This window comes from Desmodus rotundus, chromosome 6 (genome assembly GCF_022682495.2).
Source record: "Desmodus rotundus isolate HL8 chromosome 6, HLdesRot8A.1, whole genome shotgun sequence".
In the NCBI taxonomy this organism is placed as follows: domain Eukaryota; kingdom Metazoa; phylum Chordata; class Mammalia; order Chiroptera; family Phyllostomidae; genus Desmodus; species Desmodus rotundus.
The window spans coordinates 152,356,383-152,379,044 of NC_071392.1; the positions used below are offsets into that span (position 1 = coordinate 152,356,383).

General features: G+C 55.2%; 1 protein-coding gene across 1 annotated transcript in view; it reads right to left on the bottom strand.

Annotated features, from left to right (window-relative positions):
- SLIT3 (slit guidance ligand 3) overlaps positions 1 to 22,662 on the bottom strand; it is a 509,645-nt gene that overhangs the window by 42,213 nt on the left and 444,770 nt on the right. The window contains exons 13-16 of the mRNA XM_053927422.1: positions 16,462 to 16,605; positions 15,059 to 15,222; positions 5,420 to 5,570; positions 4,165 to 4,239 (exon numbers count right to left, since the gene is read on the bottom strand). Coding sequence (XP_053783397.1) covers positions 4,165 to 4,239; positions 5,420 to 5,570; positions 15,059 to 15,222; positions 16,462 to 16,605 — 534 coding nt within the window. The remainder of the gene's footprint in view (positions 1 to 4,164; positions 4,240 to 5,419; positions 5,571 to 15,058; positions 15,223 to 16,461; positions 16,606 to 22,662) is intronic.

The following is a 22,662-nucleotide window of genomic DNA, read 5'->3' on the forward strand; positions in this document are numbered from 1 at the left end:
GACGGCATTTGGAAAGTGGCTCTGAGTTGCCACAGTGCTGATAACCCCCGTGGGTGCCCACTCACACTTTGCTCGCACCCCTTAGAACAGACGCTCTCAGGAGGATCTCGTTACCGCAACATGACAGCTAAGGGCGCACAGAGGGGCTCCGAGGGCACGGCAGAGGCTCGCCCCTGGCTCTGTGTTCACTCTCCTCTGCTCACGTGGCCGGCAGGGTGTGACCTTAGGGCCCTGGCCCCACTGTCCTGGAGGACGCTCAGCAGAGTTGGGCACAGGCACAGCTGGCTTCATCCACTAATGGGCAGAAATCCAGCTGACCCAGCGCCTCTGCGGAGCACAGGGGCGGTGATGGGTCCCAGCGCAGGGGGATCTTTACTTCACCAAAAGAGTTGCCGCCAAGTTATTTTGCATAAGTGGTTGCAGCTGGTGGCTGCTGGGACCAGATTTGCCCCTTCGGGTCAGTCGGTAGGTTGGCTGGCATCACTTCTACAGGTCTAAGCACACATGCACGTGCACACACACTTTACCCCCAGCTCACCCACCCTGTCCCCACGCCTGGCTCCTGAGCTGCCCACTGTTTCCTGACCTTGGACAAGTTACTTTCTGTGTTTCAGCTTCTCATGTGTAAATGAAGTATTTTCAAATTTTTCTTTTTCTTAGTTTTTTTTTTTTTTAATCACCTGAGGACTTTTAAAGAATTGCTTTTAGAAAGAAAGGAAGGGAGAGAGGGAGAGGAATATCGATGTGAGAGAGAAACATGGATCTGCTGCCTTCGCATACGTGTCCCGACCTGGGATGGAACCCACGACCTTTTGGTCTATGGCAGGGTACCCCGATCACCTGAGCCATGCTGGCCAGGGCTAAATTTTTCGTGATGAGGGTTAAATTAATATCAGTACTGTCTGGCACAGAGTATTTAAAGTGATAGTGGCTAGCTATTGCTATGGTTGATGCTGATATTTATTATTATTATTATTATTATTATTTACTACTGCTGCTGCTGCTGCCGCCATGGCCTTGCGCCAGCCCCTTTCCACATCTGTGCTAGAACCCAGGCTCCTGAAAGTGTCTGAGTTTGCAACTCCTGTTTACACACATAGCCAAGTACCCTGGGTTCCACAGCTCAGATGACCTCTTCTGTCCTCCGGCACCTCTTCGCCCCAGTCCCACGGCCAGAGGCTGTGTCTTTCACCTTGTCACTTTGTACTTACTCTGACCCTTACATATGTACAAGGAAGGTACAATTATTTATTAAGAAAGTGATGAAAGTAAGGCACACGAAGGCTCGCAGAGGCTAAGCACAGCCCTAGGGCCCCATGACAGGCAGGGACAGGTCTGTCTGTCCTTTCCTCACCCCTGGGTGTTTCTGGCTGCTCTTGACCTACATTCCAGTATGGGAAATACTGGGATGAGCTCAGTGCCACTGCCTCTTTTGTTGAGAACTGGGCTCACATTTTGCCACAGTCCCCACCACTCCCTTTTGTTGCTTAGGTGCTGAGACTGAGAGTCGGTCGCCGTTTCTCCTGTTTCCCTTGGCATACAGAAATAGTTCTCTACACTCATGTCCTGTTGAAGTGGGAAGACAAAAGGCAGACTCAGGAAGTGCTTGAGTTTCACCCAAAATGGGAGAATGCAATATTTCTTTGTGGAAATGACCACCGCCTCATCCTGTTCACTCTGCAGACACGTGCTTGGCCAGCTTCACACATCTTAATACCTGCCTTATCTTCATGTGGTTACAGAAATAAAGTGGGCATTTCTCTGGTTTGAATTGACAAGGACATCTCCCGGCCGGCCACAGGTGATGTTTGTGCTGGGCCCTTAGACAGGGGTGTGGATCGCAGGGACAGCCCAGTCCCCACCACTGTCCCTCCAGAGAGCTCTCTGCAGCTCCCGGTGACAGAGCCTGCGGCAGGGAGCGGAGGGGGAAGCCTGAAGAGCACTAATGTGACGGGGCACTGCACAGGGAGGGAGAGAAGTTCTCTTCCCTTCTTGCCCGTGGGGGACTGATGGGTGGGAGAGCGGAGAGCAGGATGGAAACAAGAATCACAGCCAAGTCTCATTATTCTTCGTAGTTCTATTCTACCACATCACTAGGACAATGAGTTAGTGCATGCTGAACCATCGATCCCAGGGAAAACACAGGGTCAGGTTCCTGTGAGCCTCTGGTCCCAGCATTTCACCAACCAATCAACACAGAGCCTTGTTTGATGTGTGCTTCTGTATGACAACACCTCTCTTAATACGTACTGCTGCCTTAGTTACGTTGTACTCACAGCCAGCAGCACTGTAACTCAGGACCAAAGCGATGTCACATGTGTGTTTACTACAGAAGACGCATCACAGCCTTGTGCTTAGGATCACTGGGCAGCACTATTTTAAACAGTCAGATCTCCAGGGAAAAGCAAAACATGCAACAAATGTGGCACTAAATATACTGTGAACAGGATGCTGGTCTCCAGTACGAGAGCCGACACAAGGAAGCGGAGCCTGGCTTGTTCCGTCTCAGCTGGGACCACGTGTGTGGGCGACTCAGATCTCTGCCGCTCCATCCTCGTCCGTGAAAGCTAAGTGGTATTGATTTTGAGATTACAAGTAAATTTTAGCCAGTAGGCAAATTAGCAAATACGGGACCCATGAATAATGAGGCTTGACTGTGTTCCCTTGGTTCCAGGGGCAGATCCAACCTCTAAGGCTGGGAGATGTGGGGTGTGGGGTGGGGGCAGGGAGAGGGGCTCAGGAGAAGGAATTAGAAGGCAAGGAGCTCAGTGACTGGTGCTTCTTCTCGGGACCTGGGAAGGAGAGGAGGGGCAATAACCCCCGCCCCGCACTGTGACTGCAGGTGAGTGGAGGCCGAATACCAGGTCTGACGTTTACTGCCTGTGAGTTCTTAGGGGAGTCGTGGAACCTCCTGGAGCCCCATGGCTTCCTCAGTCACACAAAGGGGACTGTGAAGCCACCCCCAGGAGGGTGAGTGGGAACTAAGTGAGACAAGGCACAGGAGACAGGGAGCACAGCGCCCGGCCCAGGACCGATGCTCGACTAGCTCAGCAGCATCATTCCTCCTATCTCCATGACTTGGCCCCAACTCCTAGGCAGGGACAAGGTTCTGACGATAGGCAGACCTGGCAGGTGGGCCCTGGGCCTAAACTCAGGCCCTGGTCAGGTCCCAGGCCTCCTGGGCTGAAGCCCAGGCTGTGAGGCAGCTGGCGCTTCTGCTCCAATGTGCCTAACTGAGGCCGAGACCTAGAATCCGTGTATCACAGCGGCTGAGGTGTGGAAGCAACCTGAGCGTCCACTGACAGAGACTGGACACAGAAGAGGCGGCGCAGGCACACAGTGCAATGTGACTCGGCCATAAAAAAGCACGAACTCTTACCGCTGGCAACAGCATGGACGGACCTGGAGAGTACTATGCTCAGTGAGTTCAGTCAGTTCGAGAAAGACAAATTCCACATGATTTCACTATTGTGTGGAATCTAAAGGACAAAATGAACCAACCAAACAGAAGCAGACTCACAGATACAGAGGACAGACCAGTGGGCTGCGGGAAGGGTTAGGAAGTACAAATCGGCAGCTACAGAGCCGCCGTCGCGGGGTGTGAAGCACAGCACACGGAACATAGTCAGTGATACTGCAATAACTAGGTGTGGTGCCACGGGGGCACTAGACTTATCGGGGAGCACGCTGTGAGTTACAGAAATGCCTGACTGCTGCCCCTGAAACTAATATGGCATTGACTGTCGACTGTCATTGGAAAAAAAGTGGCAAAGCCCCCCAAACCTTTAAAATGTCCTCTTGAAAACATTACTAAGTGACATGCACCCTAGACGCCGTGTCCCATTGCTGGTCCTTTCCTGAGTCCCTCCCACCTGCCCTCGGGGTAGACTCTGGTTGTGGGTTGGGGGATTGATCGGGGTGAGCAGAGGGGACATGGGATGGGGGCCAGGGATGGTGTGGGACACACACTCGCTCCACCAACCATTTAAAAGCAGAGAAGTTCTGTTTTGGTCTGTGTCTACGCAGATATGCCTCAGTGTCCTGCCTCCCCATCCATGCCCCCAGCAGGGGCAGGGGGAGGCTGAGAGGTGCCGCAGTGCGGGCTGGGGTATCCACCTTGCCCTGGTGTTCTGCCTAGTCTGCTAACTGCCCCAGCTGACTTACATTTTTCGCAGGTTGGGCAACTTCTTGAAGATACCGGTGGCCTCTAGAACAGATATCTCGTTGTCGTTCAGTCGCCTGCATGGGAAGCCAGCAGATGAGAAGGCAGCTTAGCTGAGGATGGGGAGCCTCCACCCCCACCTTCCCTTGCCCCCAGCACCCCCTTGCTACAGCTGAGTTGCCGCCAGGACCTCACACTCAGCCAAGATCAATGGAGCCACAGAAAATTCAGTGTCTGCCCCTTCGGCCCACAGGTGGGGGTGGGGTGGAGGGAAGCAGGGAGGGGCAAGTAGGTGAGGAGCGGGAGAGAGAGGAGGCCCCTTTGACTAGGCATGTTGGGCTTTCGAAAACTCGGCACCTGAACAATTGCCATGACCTGCCTTCAGTGTGCAGAGCGCCAAAGACAACTTGAGCCCCCCAGGGAGGCTTCCCCATGTTCTTGCAATGCTCCGAGCCCCTCGGCTCCTTCCCGGCCTCTTCCCTCTGCTGCGGGCTGCTCAGGGAGCCCATGCCCAGCCCTCACACAAGCTCAGGGAGAGCAGGAGGGCCGGCAAGGCTGGGCCTGTCCCATCTGCCTGAGATTTGTGACGGCAAAGAGAATGATGGTGATTGAAACGAAGACCACCTTCATTCATCCAGGCCTCACCCTGTGCCGGGACCCAAGGTGAATTCTGTGCTTGCCTCCTCTTACTTAGTCTTCCCGCCACCCTTGGAGGTTGGACCACTGCCTCCATGTTTCAGTGAAGATTCGGATGCTCCGATCTGAGAGGCAACTGGCCCAGGGGCAGGAGGACTGGACAGCCCCTGTGCTGCGTCCTCACGCCCACCATGCTGCACCTTCCCAGCCCTTCCTTTTTGGATAAACCAACACACCCCTTTATCAGCACAACCGGAGGCTCAGATGTGGCTAACCCTCCTAGCTGCTTTATGACAATGACTCACTGTCCATCTTTTTGGTTATATCATAAGCTTCCTAAGGACGGACTGTCTGCTTTGTTCACTGTGGAAGCTGGTGGGCCGAGCACGCTGCCCGGCTCACAGCGGGTGTTCAGACAACATTTGCAGAAGGGACGAACTGTCCTCATGTGTGAGCAAGCTGTCCCCAGTGCATGCCTGGGAGTCTGCCCGAGGGGACAGGCAAGGAGTGCCCAGGTGGCTGAGTCAGGAGGGGCCGCCCTCAGGAGACCCTGCCAGGGATGACTGCAGGTGACTGGGCATGCAGGGACGTGTGTGGAGGTCCCACCTGGGCAGCACTTACAGGTCGGTGGTATACTCAGGCAGGTGGCTCGGGATACGGGTCAGCTTCTGGTTGGAGCAGTCCACAATGGTGCCCTCGCAGCGACACCTCTCCGGGCACACGAGGTCCATGAAGCACTCGCTGCTGAACCTGCTGCGGTAGTCCTCTGAGCCTGGGCGGGGCCAAAGAGGGACGGCAGCGTCACCGCGGTTCCCAGCACCAGTTCAGGTGGTGGGCAGTGGGGGCGGGGGCTCAGGGACAGACACAGGGCGGCCCGTTGTTCGGCCACCTTGCCGGTGCTCTCCCCGCCCCCCAGCTGTCCTCTGTCTTTGTCACTCGCCACACTCAGTCCTCTCGGGACAGTCTCCTCACACAAATGCTCTGAGGCACATGTGTGCGGGGTGTGGCCCACAATGTAGGGGTGCTACTCAGTCTGTGATGCCCACCCCCATGGACCCTCTCACTGCTCATGACAACCCAGATGAAGAGGTTTAGATGGGGTTTTGATAAGGGTCACACCAGGGGTCACACACTCAGGTGTCCTCAGGGCCCAAGCAGACTATGAAACAATAAAGGAGGCCAGCAGGTGGCCACCAGGGCCACCAGACACCTGCATTCCATGCTGGAAGACAATGTGGGGGGTTGGGGGCCTGGGGGAAGGAAGCCCACTGCCCTGATCGCCTGGGAATTTGGCTCCAGGTTGCCCGATAATCCTTTAAAAAATCGTTGGTAAAGAATTCAAACTTAAAACACAGTGAAGACACACACAACTCTTGTGAGGGTCAGACTGGCTCCCTGTCTGTTGAGTAAAGGCCAGTTCCAACGAGCTAGTATTTGAAACAAGGTTTATTTTTTCGAAACTTGATTTTCCTTGAGGTCACACAGTAATGGTAACGGGACCAACAGTGGGCTGTCCGAGATGCCCTGGGAGTGGCTTTAGTGACCAGCCATGGCGCCATGGCCCCGGGCTAAGCTCCAGGAGACCACAGCTCACATCCGAGGGGGCTGGGGGAGTGCTGCTCCCCCTGCCAGACACGAGCGAGTGGGTGGGGGTTCAGTCCCCTTCGTTTCTTCACCACCCACATTTCATGAACACAGTGCCGGTCCCGGAATGAAAGCACAGTCCGCACTGCTCATGGCCCGGTGGGCACGCCAGGTGCCCAGGGCGCATGTCTCTGAAGCGTCTCAGAGAAATGGGCGTCCTTGATTTGCGCAGCCGGCCAAGGTGAGGCTTAGTGCTCCTGTGTGCACTAGGAGCAGTTGGGGGCGGGGGTTTGTCCCAGCTTTGCCCCTAATCTGCTTGGACTGCCCTGCACAGGTAACGCGGGAGTGGAATAACTGCCCCTACTTCACTGGGGTTGCTGCGGAGACTCTAGGATGGTCAAGGCAGTGGGGGTCTCTGAGGAAGGGTCAGCAGCTGTGCGAGGGTCTGTGATTCTACTTGTTTTTTTCTAGGACCGAGTAGGGCGCTGGCACATTGGAAGCCACTAAGACATCAGTGTAACTTGTGGTAACAGCTGACATTTCCTGAGTGTGGACCCGGAGCCCGGCTCTAGTCCTTGAACTTCAAACAGGTTAGCACACTAAGTCTTTGAGGTTATTCTAACTCCACTTTGCAGAGGAGGAAACTGAGGCCCGTGGGTCTCTCAGTACATGGCAGAGGGTCAGACCCAGGCAGGCTGCCGCCAGGGCCCACAGGACAAGTACTACGCTGGACTGCAGGCATGCTTTCTGACAAAAGACTGATCCCGAAGTCCCACGTGGTGCAGGTGGGCTGAATGGCAGGCTCCTCCTCGAACCACACCACGCAAAGGCAGGAAGCAGACACCTCCCACTGTTTTGCCCCTCCCACTATCCGTCTGTGCTAATTCCTGACCTGGAATGAATTTGGTGGGTCTTTGGTTGTGAAGTAAACCTTCTACCGAGAACAAGGGATCGGGGATCTGGACTTGCCTCCTTTCCCTCTCTGCTTCCTCCCCACCCTCTGCTTCATTCCACCTTCCATCCCCCCGGCTTGTGTGAGCAAAGTCTGTCATGGGTCCCCACGGGTTACTTGGGGGCCTTCCTTGTCTGATGCCTTATGGGAATCTCTTACCCTTGGCTTGCCAGTGTCCAGCCCACTGAATAACTGACCTGGGCCATTTCCCCCCAGACATTTCCCCCTGCCAAGTCCTGGGTGAATTTCGTTTTGCAAACCCTGTGGAACGACCACCCTCACTTGTCCCCTGCCAGTGGTTCCATGCAGCAACAGGGCGCAGGGGCATTTCGTACACATGCATCTGTTTTCCCTTCAGAAGGGGTCCACAGGGGTTCCCTGCAAAGCAGAGCAGCCCCCTCCGCTTTGACTGCTAGTCGAGGGCAGAAAGATAGGGAGGGGAAGGGCAGTTTGCTCTTTGACACGAGATTGAGACACGCGGCGCTGGGTCACGTCCGGGGACAGCCGCCAATCAAACGCATTTTCCCTTCGATCAGGGTGAGAGGGGCTGTAGTTAGCAGGAGCCGCTCTCTGTAGTGTCGTTAGGTTCTAACTGGCAGACCTCTGCCATGGAGCCCCTGACCCATCTTAGTGAAATGATTTCGCAATCAGATTCCATGGACCACTGTGTTCTCTCCAGCATTTCCCCCCGCTGCTTTTGTTATTGCCTTGGTTCGTATCAACGAGGGGGTCGGAGTGTAATACTTTATGTGAGTGGAAGCTGGAAATCTTAATAATGGCGTATGTATGTAGCCGCAAGAGTCCGTTCCCCAGTCACAGCCAGCCTGAAATGCCACCTCCATCGCTTCATATCTCATTACCCAAACTACCCGAGGTTTCTAGGACCCATTTGTTACGCCTAATGCTCATAACCACCCAAAAGTATTTTTAACTTTTCCAGAGCTTTAAAAGTCAATTTCAATCTCGATGCATATTTGTCACTGCCGGCAATACTTAGTAGGTGAGGGGTAACTGAAATAGGCTGCCGCCTCTTCTCTTCGGGCCGAGTTGAGACAGGGGAGATCTCGGAGGATTTGAAGAAGGGCCACAGAACTAAAGCCTGGCTGACCTGGGTCTTGAGAGAGCTGATGTCAGCTGGCACCCCAACGCCCCCTGCCCAGGCAGCTCAGAACGATGACGCTTGGTACATGATCACAGAGAAGCTTTAATGGACTGGTGGGGGTGAGGGGGTGGAAGTCCACAGCAACACGATTTTATTATGAACCTCGGCCCTACACCCACTTTCCAGGAGACAGCGGGTGTCATGGGTGTGGGGCCGGTAGGGAGCCAAAGTCCCCTTCTAGGGATGGACTCGGCTGCAGAGGCCAGGACTGGGCCCAGGATGGCTGCCGTCATCAGCAGTCTGTGTTCTCTGCATCCGGCTCGTTGAGCGGAAGTCACAGATTTGCCGTAACCTGATGACCACGAACCTGTCAGTGCCCATGTGCCCACCTCTCTCCCACCTCCAGCGTCCCTAACAAGGGCAGGATGAAAGAAAGAGGGAAAGGAGCAGAAAGAGGAACTGGGAGAGCAGGAGGCCCGCTGGGGCTCATCAGCTTGAAAAGAGAGTTATGTGGACAAGCAAAGGGCCCTACGTCACGAACGGTTCACGAGAATGTTGCCAGGCACACAGTTATTCACTCGTGGGTGAAGACAGGACGACCAGACACCAGTGGCCAGAAGACACCAACTGTTTTCACAGAGTTTGGTGATCAGTTGGGTAAACAGCTGTCCTAGTCGCTCTCCCCTCCAGAGTCTATTATGAATGTAGCCACATGGCTGAACACAGAGGGGAATGCCGCGGCTCACAGCTAGGCATGGCCTGGTTGCCAGCCGGCTCCTGCAGCACTGGGGTGCCGATGGAAGGGTACCATTATGGACACACGCTCACAGGCATGGCTGCTGGCACGGCGGGGCAGCACTGAGGAGCTTGGATGTCCCCTCTGTTCAGAGGGAAGGGGATTTCTCGGGGCTCAAGGATTTGTTCTGCCCCAAATGGGTCTTGGTGTAGCCATGCTGGAGAGGGGGACCCATTGAAACAGTGCTACTTGGTCTCGTTCTTTCTCAAGCTGTTTTCTATGAACAGAAGCTTGAAAGGGAATATTAAAAAAAAGAAGAAATGTCAGCTCCCTACCAATTTCAAGTCAAGGTCTTTTTGATTTCATAATTCAAGGCAATGGGATAGTCTGCAGCTGGGAAGGCTGAGCACTGTAGACATAAAGAACATTCCTGCAGTGGCCATAAGACCCTGGGCAAGCCAGTTAATATCTGTGTCTGTAAAATGGGACTTACAGATTGGGTTGTGAAAATTAAACAAGGTAATGATGGAAAACATTTAGTGCCTGGCCTATAGTAAGCACTCGACACACGGTAAAAGAATTTAGAGAGGTAAACGAGACTCTCCATTACTCAGCCATGCTGGGCACCTGGCTGAGCGGTGACCTGGGAGACAGGAGACAGAGTCATACATCCCGGGGGAGCCCAGAGCCCGCTCTGGGCCACACCAGGCTTGGCTCCCACCATGGCTGTCTCTCACAAACGAGGACACAGGCTCATGGCAGGAACCAACAGCGCAATCTCCTGGTCACACTGGGTCCAGGATTTATCAAGAGACAAGCAGAATGGGAGTTGCCAAGGTCCCTCTCTTTATTGTCACAGACAGGTGTCTGCACAGCCCCCATGTGTCACTGACCTAGCACCATGTAAAGGACCTTTGGCCTCTGTGTGAACTGTGCTTAGAAGGTCAAGAAAACAGACTGGACTTCAGTCTGCAGGGGACCAGGGCCGAGGTGCTTATGAGGAGTGGGGACAGGTTCAGGAGGAGTCTCACAGGTTTGATCGGAGGTCTTAGACACAGGCCAGTGTGCCCCGTTCTGCTCTCACTCCTTCCCAGTGCTTCCAACAATGATGGGGGCGGGCACAAGCAGTACGACCTTTGGGCTAGCTACCTTTTGGGAGAATGACCTTGGGCTTCTTCTGTGAAACAATGGGGCAGATGCTCTGGGTATACCTGCTCCCTGTGAATGAAGATCCGACGATGGTTTCTGAGGTTGAACCTGTCTACTTGACCCGTTGGCAGGCACCCAGAATAGATTTGGGGAATGGCAGCTCCCTGTGGGGTACGAGGTGTGGCTACACATCTTAGCTTGCCCTCGGCGTGCTTCTCCATGCCCTTTCCGGCCTGTCTGTGCTCCCTGGAGGGGAGCTGCTGCTCAGTGACCCTCGAGACTCCCACCCCCACCCTCTGTGAGCCTGGCCCCGGGGAGGGGGTCTGGCAGGTGGTGGGCTGCGGTGCTCCAGAGCAGAGAAGAGGTGTCCAGCGGCGGCGGTGGCGGCGGGCCATGCTGCAGGAGAGCGCGGTGCTTTCCGCGGTGCTTGACAGAACCATGTTCCGTTTCCATCGTTCCACCACATGGTTAGATCAAGCACAAAGGAAAGCCCCACGGTGACCGGTCAGAGTCAAGGTCAGGAAGCAGCGTCAGAGAGAGGACAGGAGCATTCAGAGGAAGCAGCGTGGAGAAGTGGAAGCCGGAGTGGGCCCCCACCGAGCGTGATTAGTACTAGCAGTGGGTTCCACAGGAGCGCTTCTGCAGACAGGAGCCCCCTGCCCGGTGTCCGGCCCCAGGGGAGACACAGGAGGAGGGGAGGCCAGGGTGGGAGATGACTGGACACCTCCGCTCAGGAGTCTCAGGGCAGAACGGCTCCTTCCCAAGAGAATGAAACAAGTCAGGTGTCTGGTCATATCACAGGCCTGAAGCTGAGCCTTGGAACCCCACACAATCACACCACCTAACCTGATACAACATCGAACTCAGCAGAAGCCTCTTCTGTGTGCTCAACAACCAAGGGCCCCTCCCCGCACCCACGTGGTGTCATAACAGCCTGTCCCCCAGCTCCTTAACAGAGAGGCCAGCCGCAGTTCCCAGGGGTCTAGCAAAGCTGCAATGATCTCCTTCAGGGAAAAGTCCCTGATGTGCCATAAGCCAGGGGTCTCCTCAGTGTCTTTCAGGCTCCCCAGAGACCCTCTGGCTGACAGATGTTCCTCCCAGACAGCTCGAGATACAATGGGGAGGGGGGGTGGAGTGGAGAGAAACTACACATTCCTAGCAAGGGGGGCCAATGGGACTCGTGTTTGGGCCTAGAGACCTATAGTCACAACTGGTCTGTAGCACCTGGTGTTTGCATAGGGGGTGACTGGTGCTCCTCATGGCGAGGGACCCCCTGTGGACTAGAAGAAGGAAAGAGGAGGACAGGAGGTTCTGTGGTACTTCCTGATTTCCCGATGTCCCCACGGCTGTGAGTCACTGGAGTGGGTGGAGGGGAGCCAACAACCAAGTATTTCGGATGCCCGGGGCCCAGCTGAGAGTGCCCAGTCTTCACATCCCTATCTGCAGAGACCGGGCAGTTTTCACGCACCTGCTGGCTGGGGACTTCCTCCCAAGCCACTGGGAGGAGACGTGTGTACCCTGAACAGACCAGTTGCAGGCCAGGTGACTGGGGACGTCCCTGCCCCCTGTCAGGAGGCACACTGTTCACCCCACAATGGGTTTTCGGGACAAGACACTCTCAGCATCTCCACAGTGCGCAGGTGTCTTCAGTGGCTGGTTTCAGTGGTTTGCCAAAGTCACTGCACAGCCCTGGTCCGGCCCCTTGTCTTTCTAAGCCCTCCCATCTGACCAACGAGAGTTGGCCACTGTAGTTTATTCTTGACTGCACCTCGATCACTTACAGACACGCGGGGCTCTGTACAGACTCTAGTGTGGGGATTCTGTATTCACGTTGGATCAGGGACCGCAGCAGGGAAGACCCAGCCCTTTCCAGCCCCTGTCTCCAAGCCTGAACACCCACGAGGTGTTCCTTCTTTTTGGTTCCCTCAACGAAAGCAAGTGGAGGGCTCGGAGAAAGTTTTCGAGAATCTTCACAGTACATCAGAAGTCCTGGTTTCAGGTCTTGTCCTGAAAACCCTACCTGACGCCCTTTTTCTGTGTAAGCTCTATACCCTCCTGCCTAGCAGGGACTGGCTGACCCCTGAGGGCTCTCAGACTAGTTCCCTGAGAGGTGGCCTGCTGTCTGCCCTGTTTGGTCACATTACATTTCCCTCTGGACTTTTCACCATGAGAATTTCTTCTTGCTGACTGGGTCTCTCCACACCAAGGGGTGGGGGCCAGGATGAAAGAGAGCATCTTCCCGCTACTGAGTGCTCCCCTGGGGATGGGCTTGGGCTCCCAGGCACCAGACGCTGCCTTTCCAGGAGGACTTAATCGGATGGTCAGATCACCCCAGCTGGCGGCCTTCACCTCTAACCTGATCTTGTGCCCAGGGAGGCGGGTGCAGCTGACAGAGGCGGACGCAGGGCAGCTGGAAAACCAGACGCCGCCTATGGAGGGGCTTTCTGTGTTGCAGGAGCAGCCCTCAAATTGGCTCCTAATTACATCAGCTGTCTCTGCAATGGGGTGCTTTTAGGGGAAAGTAAAACGCAGAGTTATTATCTGTCAAATCCACTATGTGTCATCTGCCCCTCCTTCTTGCTTCTGGAGCTTCCTGGAAACAGAGCTTTAGATCTATGGCTTCTGTCAACCCAAGGCCAAGGCCAGTCTGGGCCCCAGGCCTTTGGGGCTTGGCAGTGGCTCCCTCTACTTCTCTTCTCTGCAGCTACAGAAAACAAAAGCATGTAGAATGCTGTGTCAGGCTCATGTACAGTGAACTTTCTCTGCCTTTACAGCACTAATCTTTCTGGTTAGTACTGATTAAAAAAAAAGAGATCTAGAGAGGGCCAATCCAGGAACTCTGTCCCTTTCTCCTTGTTTGTTTCTTTTTGTATTTCCAACTATTCCTACCCCACACATGAAAAGCAGCCAGGATCCCCCCAGTGCAAAGGGAGGTGAGGAGGGGCAAAGCTGGGGTTAGAACTAGGCTTCACTGCCCTGTGTCCATTTCCTACTTTATCCTTCTCCTACTCGCCCCCCACCCCACCCCAATCCCAGCCTACAGTCAGTCCTAGGCACCTGCCAAGGACTGGGAGATGCTGTTCCTTGGACCCTGGGCTGACTCCTTCCCTTCCATGCTCCCCCACCCCCGAAACCTGACATCAATCTGGAGCCCTAAATCACAGCAGGACCCCTGGGAGACAGAGGGGTCGGGATGGTAGATGGCAACCTGCCCCCCTCTACCTCTTATTGCTCCTCTTCTTGGGCATCACTGCTTGTCAGAGCTAACAAACTCAGCCATGGCCAGACCGGGGTGGGAACAGAGGGACCACAGGTGTGAGTGAGGTGACAGCTCTGGGCTAGGAGAGAAACTTTAGGAAAGAGTTCAGGGGTAGAGGGTAGGGAGGAGCCATTAGATGGGGAAAGAACGTCTTTCAAGTAGCTGGACCTCCTTCCCAAATGCTCCTTTCTCTCCTAGATGCTGCGAGGAGCGAGCAAGACCTGGGGTCTGGCCCTGCCTCCACCATTGCTGGCTGTGACCTTGGGGGTGCCTGTTCCCCTCTGCGCCCTCAGCTGCCTCTGCTGCAGAACAGGGGCAGGTCCTGCTGATCTCACAGGACAATTGGAAGAACTGAACCAAAGCAGAAGCGCTCAGCACAGTGAGGAAATTGCTCTCAAAACAGACATCGATATTTCAGGGAAGACAAATTAGGAGCAGCGTCTCATATTGCCACAGACTCCCTACGTTACCCCCAAGCCCTCTCTGGGGCCTGACTTAGAGGACAAGAAGGCCTTGCGAGCAGCAGAAGCCTGCACGCTGGTCCTGTTGCGGCACCCAGTGCCCACGCTGGCCCTGTCCCAGAAAAGCGCACTTGTGCAAGGCGCTCTCGGGCGGGGGGAGAGAGGTTCTGTTGGCGCACAGACTGTGGGGGCGGCTGCGACCTGGCTCCGCACACCATGCTGTCAACCTCTCACCGCTGGGGGCACAATGCGGCTGGGTGGTTTTTTCCAGGCGCCAACGACACAAATGACAGTCATTTTTAACTGCCTGCTCACCTAGCTATCAGGTCAAGGAGAGCGACGCCTGTTTCCAAGGGCTGAGAATCCCCTGCCACTCAGCCCCGGTGTTTTTCCTGGGTACGGTGTAGAGCAAGGCTGCAGAGAGAGCTTGGGAACCGGACAGCCTGGCTCTGCTGTCTCCCCGAGCACAGCTTTTTGCTCTCCTCTCTATTGACCGGAACATACCAGCCTGGGGTGGGGGAGACAGCTGGCAACGACGTCTGTGAAGCCTGTGACACACTCTGGTCAAAGGGCTGTACCAAGGTGGCCCTAAGAGGGGATGAGATGCCCCCAAGATTGCACACTGCCTATAGCCTGGCCTGTGGAATAGTTCTCCACCTGCCACTTGGGGGGCATGGTTTAGAAACTAAAAAGAAATGTGTAAAAAGCTTGCCCCAACCCCTAGCTTCTACCTAGCCTGGAGAGAGGCTGCCGCCTGGGTTCCATCTTTCCTGCCCGTGAGGAGAAAATCACGCATCCCCCCACCCTGTGATTTTACTGTGTGTGTGTGTGTTTTATTTTAAATCCACGAGGTAATTGGTTTTCTGCAGGACTAACTGAATTCCCCCAATTTAATTTGCAAAGACGCTCCCCAGGAGCCGTCACAGAGCTCCCTGTCCTTCAGATTGGATTACTGGCCTCTCCGGGGCTGCTGTGCTCCGAGTCGGGAAGTGGGGCCCAGCCCCGTAACCTGATTACCTGAGCAGCGGAACTTCTTGCTCTTGACCTGGCTGATGCGCTTGTTCGCCAGCCGGCGCGGGCTGCTGCAGCGGGCCCCGCTGGTCTCGATGGGGTTGTCCTGGAGGTAGTCGGCCAGCCACTTCAAGTGGCAGTCGCACACAAATGGGTTTTGGGCTAAGTGGCTGTGAGAGGGAGGGGAAGCAATCAGGAGGGATCCATGGTGCCCCTTCCATCACCACCCCACCTGGGGCTGGGCCATCGGGGCCTGGATCCCTCCCTCGTCACCCCAGGAGGCATCGGGAGGTGTAGGGGCTGCTTTCAGATAGGACCAGAGAGAGGCCTGAGGCCTGTGGTCTGCAAAAGACAGTCACAGGTGCAGCTGGCCGCAGCCTGGGGACGCAGCCTCTTCCCACTTGGGGCAGGACCCACCATGGACCCCCTTGGCTCTCACCCACACCAATTCTGACGGGCAGAGCAAGCTGCAGGCCTGTGGTGCATGCTTGGAGAAGGCTGCACTATATTTCTGCGAGCTCAGTCACGCCAGGCGCATAAAGCAGCTGGCAGGGCGACTGGCACAGGGTGGGTGTTCCGTATATAGTAGCGGCGGGGTTGCTGTTATGATCCTTAGCGTCAGGAACGTGGTGCGTGGGCCTCGCTTTCCTTGGCTCCGTAGGGAAACTGCAAAGCCGCACACAATGCCTGGCTCGTGGTAGGGGGCCAATCAGTAGCAGCTGTTCTTATTCTTTATTGGTCCTGTCTCAGGCTACGGGGCCAGGAAGTGCCAGGTGACTCAGAGAGTCTCCAGGAGCCCTCAGGCTCATGGTCAGGCCCTGGGCTGGGGTTCGAGTCTCAGCCTGGGCCGGGAGCCCCCAGAGACAAGGCCTGACGTCTGCACTAGTGGGCAGCTACCTAGTCTGCAGTGCTCGGGAGCGAGGCACTGCTCCCTAAGGAGGGAGCTGCAGTACTCCCAGGTGCACAGATCAGAGGGTGGCGGTGGGGAGTGGGTTAGCTGTAGAGACAGAGCCTGTTTGGAGCACAGTGGCTGCGGTGACTAAGAGAGCAGCTGAGCAGCAACTCTGCCTGGATTCAAATCCTGATTCCCACTGGCTGTGCAACCTTGAGTGAGTCACCTAACCTCTCTCTCTGTGCCTCGGTTTCTTCACGCAGAACTGGGGGATCAGAACAGTGCCTACCTCAAAGGGTTGTTAACCTCACAGGGCTGCTGGGAGATTTAGAGGTTCGCACCCCAGGGAGGTCCGGGCACAGTGCTGAGCCAGGAGCGAGCGCTCAGTGCAGGGCGCTGGTAGCACCGCTCTCGTCCCCTTCTCCCTGCTGGCTCTGAAACCCTCCTGGATGTGCCCACGGTGCCCCACTGGGCTGTTCTCCTTGTCTGGGGGCTCCCGAGGCCTGGGCATACTCACAGTGTCTGGATGGACTGCAGAGGGGCAAAGAGCCCCTTGCTGATGGTCTGCAGCTTGTTATCATAGAGGGAGAGCAGGTTGAGGTTCTGCAGGTCCTGGAACGTGTTCACACGCAGGCAGTTGATCTTGTTGGCATTGAGGAGGCTGCAAGCACAAGAGAGGCCGGTGACTCCATAGCTCTGGCCATTAGCCGAGGGCAGAGGACTGCGCCCTCTCCACCACCTGGGGCCCCGTTGCCAAGCAGAGAGGGAGGCAGACTGGCATTCCTGGGGCCACAGAAACTTAGAAGGTGCCCTGCCCGGCCCTGTGGATGCTGTGCCTCACACTGCCGTCACCTGCAGCCTTCCCTCGAACCCGTGTTCTGGAGGAAGCCTGGAAACGGCGCCCACGTGCTTTGCTTTCTGCTTTAGAATGCAGAGATTCCAGAAATCCGAAAAAAAAAAAAAATCATTTGGCACAACTGTTTTCAAGCTTTAGTTGACTAAAGACAACTTTGATTCAGAAACGTCCTCAGAGTTCTTTTAGATCACTTATTCCACTGGACTCTGACGAGTGGTCTGGGCCACGCTCCCTGAAAAAATGCGTCCAAGGCTAGGCTTGCGTGCACGCACATACGTAGTTTCTCTGTCTCTCTCTCTCTCTCTCTCTCTCTCTCTCTCTGGCATCACAGAAATGAGCCTTTCGGGCGACACCCTGGTCCAGCACAGATGACACTGTGAGGGTTACAGGAGAGTTTTCCACAATGGAGCTGGAAAGTCAGGCAAATTTTCATAGACTGACTTGCGGTGCCCTTGAAACTGGCTTAAAATCAGTTTTCACTCTCTCTTCAGTGGAAGTGGGGGAGGGGGAACTAATCTAACCAGCTAAATGTTGAATTTCTAAAATTCCCATTTCCAAGGCTGGCTTGGAGCTTCCCTCGTGGGGGTGACCCCCGAGGGTCGTAACAGACTGCCTTGTCCCCGGAGGCTCTTGATGCCAGGGTCTGGGGGGAATGTCGTGGGTAGCGGTGGGGCCGCCCGTGGCAGCTGGACCAGGCATGCACCTGTCCTTGCTGCAGGCCGTGTGCAGGCGGGCAGCTGTGGCAGTGACAAGTGGAAGAAGAACTGCCTGTTTAATCTGGCTATAGTGGGCAGGGTCCCCGGGGTTCACACAGATGCCCTCCTGCCTCACAGTGGAGCAAAGCTCACGTGGCGGGAACACTTCCTGTGTTTCCCAGAGCGCCTCTCCGACAGCCTATTTCTCTCACGGTAACCTGGGCAGGTGGGCAGAGCCAGCCTCACAAGTGACAGGGGAGGAAACTGAGGCTGAGAGTTGGGCAGGTTTGTCTGAGGTCCCATGTGTTACCAGGGGACACACCACACGTAGCTACCATCACTCAGGTCTCTGGGGGGGTTAGTGTCTTCTGTGTGAATGCCTCACCTACCCCTCCCACACGTCTGTCTATCCCATTTGTAGCTTTTCCCCGAGGATTTCCTGTGCTTTGGAGATCACACTGTGGTCAAGACCACTCTGAAACAGAGAAATAGGGAGAAAAGCTAGTGGACACTACAGGGCCAAGCACCCAAGAGTTAGGAATGAATGAGCCCTTCACTCACTCACATACACACACACACACACACACACACACAGACACTTTTGGCTTGTTTTTTCTTTGTTTTTTTTTTTTTGTTTGTTTTTAAAAAGCACGTGGTGAATGACTTGTTTGAAACCTGGATATTTAGGGCCTTCTGAGGGCTTCGTCTAGGCTGGGAGATGTTGAACCATTTAGTAAAGAGGCCAGGTCAGAGCCACGTGTAAATATGTTCATCCAGTCCTCCCATTGTTTTACGTATCGGGAAATTTGGGACCCGCTTGCCCTCTCTCTCATAAATACACACACATCAGCTTTCTATTTTCTCTTAAAAAAAATTCCCGAAGCTCTAGAAACACTGGGTCCACTGGAGGTAGCTATGGAGTAGCTGCCACCTTCAGATGAGACCTGTGCTGTTTGCCGCAGTCCTCACTACTCCTTATTGTGCCTGGCCTTTAGATTTGAGACCCCAGTGAAGATTCGTAAGCCCAATCACAGGATCTGGTTCTGGGGCATGCAAGACACTGGCTGAGGAGTCTGGCCTTGCGGAGACAGGAGTGGCAATGCTGATCTGCCTTGAAAGGGTGTCCAAACTGCACCCCACTCTGGCAACCCTCTCCACCCCTCCGAAATACCAAGGCTTCTTTCTCTGATCCAGATGCTTTCCTGTTCCCTATCACCTCTAGATCTCTCAACATGGGATGTTATCACAAAGATGTCATGCAGGGGTGTCCAACCTCTAGGTGTCTCTGGGCCACAGTGGAAGAAGAATTCCCTTGGGCCACATATTAAATACATTTCAATGCGTAATTGCACAAAAAAATCTCATAACATTTTAAGTGAATTTACGATTTTGTGTGGGGCCGCATTCACAGCCATCCTGGGCTGCATGTGGCCCGCAGGCCTCAGGTTGGACACCCCTGATAGGGCAGCAACCCCCCCAGGCTGGCAGAGTTTACTCGGCAAAGACGGCATGATGGGCAGCCCGCAGGGAGAGGGAGCCCATGGGAACTCGAAGGGTGTGGCTCAGGTCTCTTGGCCCTCCGAGGACGCTTGGCACCCGAAGGCAAGGCGCAGAGGTGCAGGGGGAGCTAGCATTAAGCTGCTTATCCAGATGGAGGAACCAAGGACAGCTTCCCGGATCCCAGGCACCACTGGCCACATCTAACAGCCTGTCCCCTGTCTTCTCTCCTTTGGGAGGAAGGTGGGCAGCGAGTCCACTCAGCCTGGCTTCTGTGAATGGATCTCTGAGTACCTGGTACATGGATGAGAGGTGGGGAGTTTAAGAAACACCCAATCGTAGAGCAAATAGACAGCAAACAATATTCAAAGGGGGTTCAGTGGTTCTACAAGAAACTCTGAACCCAGGCCTTCTCCCCCTTCCCTGGAGGGACTGACTCTCCCTCGTTCCTGACCCGCCCTGGTTCATCCCCGCTGGAGGGGCAGCAGTGTGAAACGACAGTGATAATGCAGGCTCATCTCTTGAGACCACGGCCTGGGTGCAGCCCTGGTCAGCATGGTGATGGACGTGACAGAGGAGACCCAGCAGTAAGTGAGCCTACTTGACTCCACACTTGTCTCTTATCCATGACATACAACCCACACTCTCTTTTCCTTCTGAAGGAAGGTGTTCCTGTCTCCAGGAGGTGGCTATTTATTGCTTTGGAATGCACTTGGGTGCACTTCAGGTGGATGGAGGTCTGGTCGGTTCTAGAAGGCTCTGCGTGCCTCTTGGTGTGTAGAGATGTCAGGAGCCCTGCTGACTCTTAGGAAGGACTTGGCACCAAGGTGACGGGCTGCTCGCCAAACTGCTGCTGGCACGTGGTGGCAGGCCGCTCACCGAGCAGCTTGCACCTGTACAGCGTGGGTTCCAGCCTTCAGGGGTCACTGAGTGCTGACTCGGGAGCCGGCATGCCTGTCTCTGCACTCCACTCACCCTGAGTCCTCGGTCTCCTCTGGGCAGGCCGGAGGACAGCGATGATGCAGAGATGACAGCACCCCTCCTGTAACATGGGAACCCCCCGCTTCCTCATTCAAGAGGCTGCCTGGTGTGCACGCTCAGAACTTGGACTCCAGCAATGCCTCACTATCGGGTCCAGTGAGTCAGGGGTTGGAGGCATATCGTGTTCATACAGATGTCCCCAGAGGCAGATCCAACCTTGTTTCAGGGACACCTGCTCCCAGACCCAGCACCCAAAGGAACCTCTGAGGTCATCTAAACAAAAACGGAGGGAGGGGCTGAGGTGAGCAGACCAGGCGGACAGCTGGGGTCGCCCGACCTAGCAGGTAATAATGAGCTCTACGTGTGGCTTCCAAATATTAAGTCACGGAATCTGCCCACAGCCCTGTGAAGTAAGTGTCACCTCCATCTGACAGATGACACCTCTGGGACTCAGAAGCATTGAGTCCCTTTGCCCAAAGTCCCACAGTTCGTAAATGGTAGGCAGAGAGTTGGGTCCACGCTGCCTTAGTCCTTAGACTTCACTCTGCCCACTACGCCACCCTGAGGCTCGGGCCAAACCCACTCAGGGACCGCGGGAATCACCCAAGGCTTGCGGGAGGGGTGGGACTTCACCCTGTGGCCTCTCCCATTAACTCAGTAATGACTCCCTAGTAAAATGAAACCAAAAGAGCCACCCTCCCGTCAGGAAATTGAGGTGAGCGGCACATCTGAGAGTGGGGGCACAGGCACGTGGCCTTCTAAATTTACCACCGAGTGAGAGCTCTGCGCGGCATGCCCCACCCCCTTCTCGGAGCACGCTCGGCTTCCACATATGTTCCGTGTCAAGAGGTATTAGCACTCAGCCCACTGGCGAGCTGACACGGGGTGCTGCTGAGATCATCCTTTCTAGGAGCTGCTGCCTCAGGAAAAGCCAGGCAGGAAGTAGGAGCCACCAGGGATCACAGAGCTGGAGCTTGGGGGCAGCAGGGGAGATACCCTGTGTCTGGGCCACGGAGGGCTCTGTGGCTCAAGTCCTCCAGATAGGGGGCTGGACCTGGTCCGGCCAGAAAGGTCCCTGGAGCTCTGATCCCCCGTCCTGGCTTGCAGCTTCATTCATTCAGGGACTAGGTGACGGGGGTAAGGGAGATGGGCTCCAGCAGGGCAGCAAGGTCCACCCCACTCAGTGAAAAGCACCCACCACGTCCAGTCTCCAGAAGAGGCCAGTGGGCAGAAGACCACTCAGGCCCCATTTTTAGCTGCTACCCTGGGCCAGGTCTTTTTCAGTGATGACTCCCCCAGGGCTCCATGGGCCTTGGCCACAAGGCTGGGAAAACGCAGACATCTGGAGTCAGGTTTAATGATAGATTGCCTTCAGGTCACCTTGGCAACTCCGGCGGTTCACATGTTGATTCAGTGGCCCAGAGCAATCATCCCGGATGGTATTTATATTCTCCACACCTGCCGGCGGGGCTGCGGAAGACAGTGGTCCTCCTCCTCCTCCTCCTCCTCCTATGGATGCGGCGTTTGTCTGGAAATGCCGAAAGCATATTCCAGTCTCAGCAGGACAAGGTCTTCTCTGAAAACAGGTGCTAAGAGAGAGTTGCAGCAGCCCCTCCTGGAGGGTGAGTGAAGCCCTTCCAGCAAAGACAACGGGATGGAAGGGAGGGCCCAGGCTCCTGCCGAGCAGGGCCTCAAAGGAGCCCCTGTTCCTGATACGAGGCTGGGGAGCCGCTTTCTGTCTCATAAGCACTCGGGTACAGACACACAGGAGGAGGGATGGCACCAACAGCCGCCAGGCATAACCCTTTGGCTGGCTCCTTCCGTAGGGGGGTGATTTTAAAAGTGGGTTATAAAGGCTCTTCGTTATTTTTAAAAAGTTCTCTGTGTATCCCTGGCAGTATTTAGCACCATTACACATTGGCATAAACTATTAAGAAGGACGCCACCTAGGGGAGCTACCCTGGACCCCTGATTAAGCTGTAGGGAATAGAGTCAAACTTCCCTCATTAATGTGTCTTCCTCTTTAAAATTTTTTGGTCTTTGGAGTCAGCCCTCTACCATCCTGGATTTCCTTGTCTATTAATTGTAATAAGAACCACCCTCCTGCCTTAGGACAAACGTGCTCTCATCCTTCCCCACAAAATGTGTGGGTTTATTTTGACCTTCGGCAGCTTACTGCAGCCGGACGTGCGGAGGAACCTGGGGATCCCAGCTGCCTTGAGACAAGGACCTCGGACCCTGCCCAGAACCTTCCCCGAGTATGTGAATGGGTCTTCTGGGCCACGTCATGCTAAACACTCCCCGGAGGACACGGGAGGAGCCCTCCCAGTCCCAACTAGGGGCAAGGTCACTGTTCTCGTCTCTCCTGATAATGACTGCAGTGCCGGTCACGGGTTGTGGGTTGTCATGGTGATGCCCGATGCCAGGGAAACTGAAAATGCAGCCATGCCATTGGGTGGCCAGCCTGAAACACAGGGCCTTGCTCGACTGCACAGACACAGGAAAGCCCTAGGAGCAGGGGGCAAGCAGCTGGGCTTTCCTTGAGGCAACGAGAGCCAGGCCCGGGGGCCTCGCTTGCTCTCGGGAGATCAAGGGGCCTCAGATAGTATGATTAGCTTGTTCCCTCCACCCCCCACAGCAAGTAGGGTGGTCACCTGCCCATCTGATTGCCACCTGGTCACTAATAATT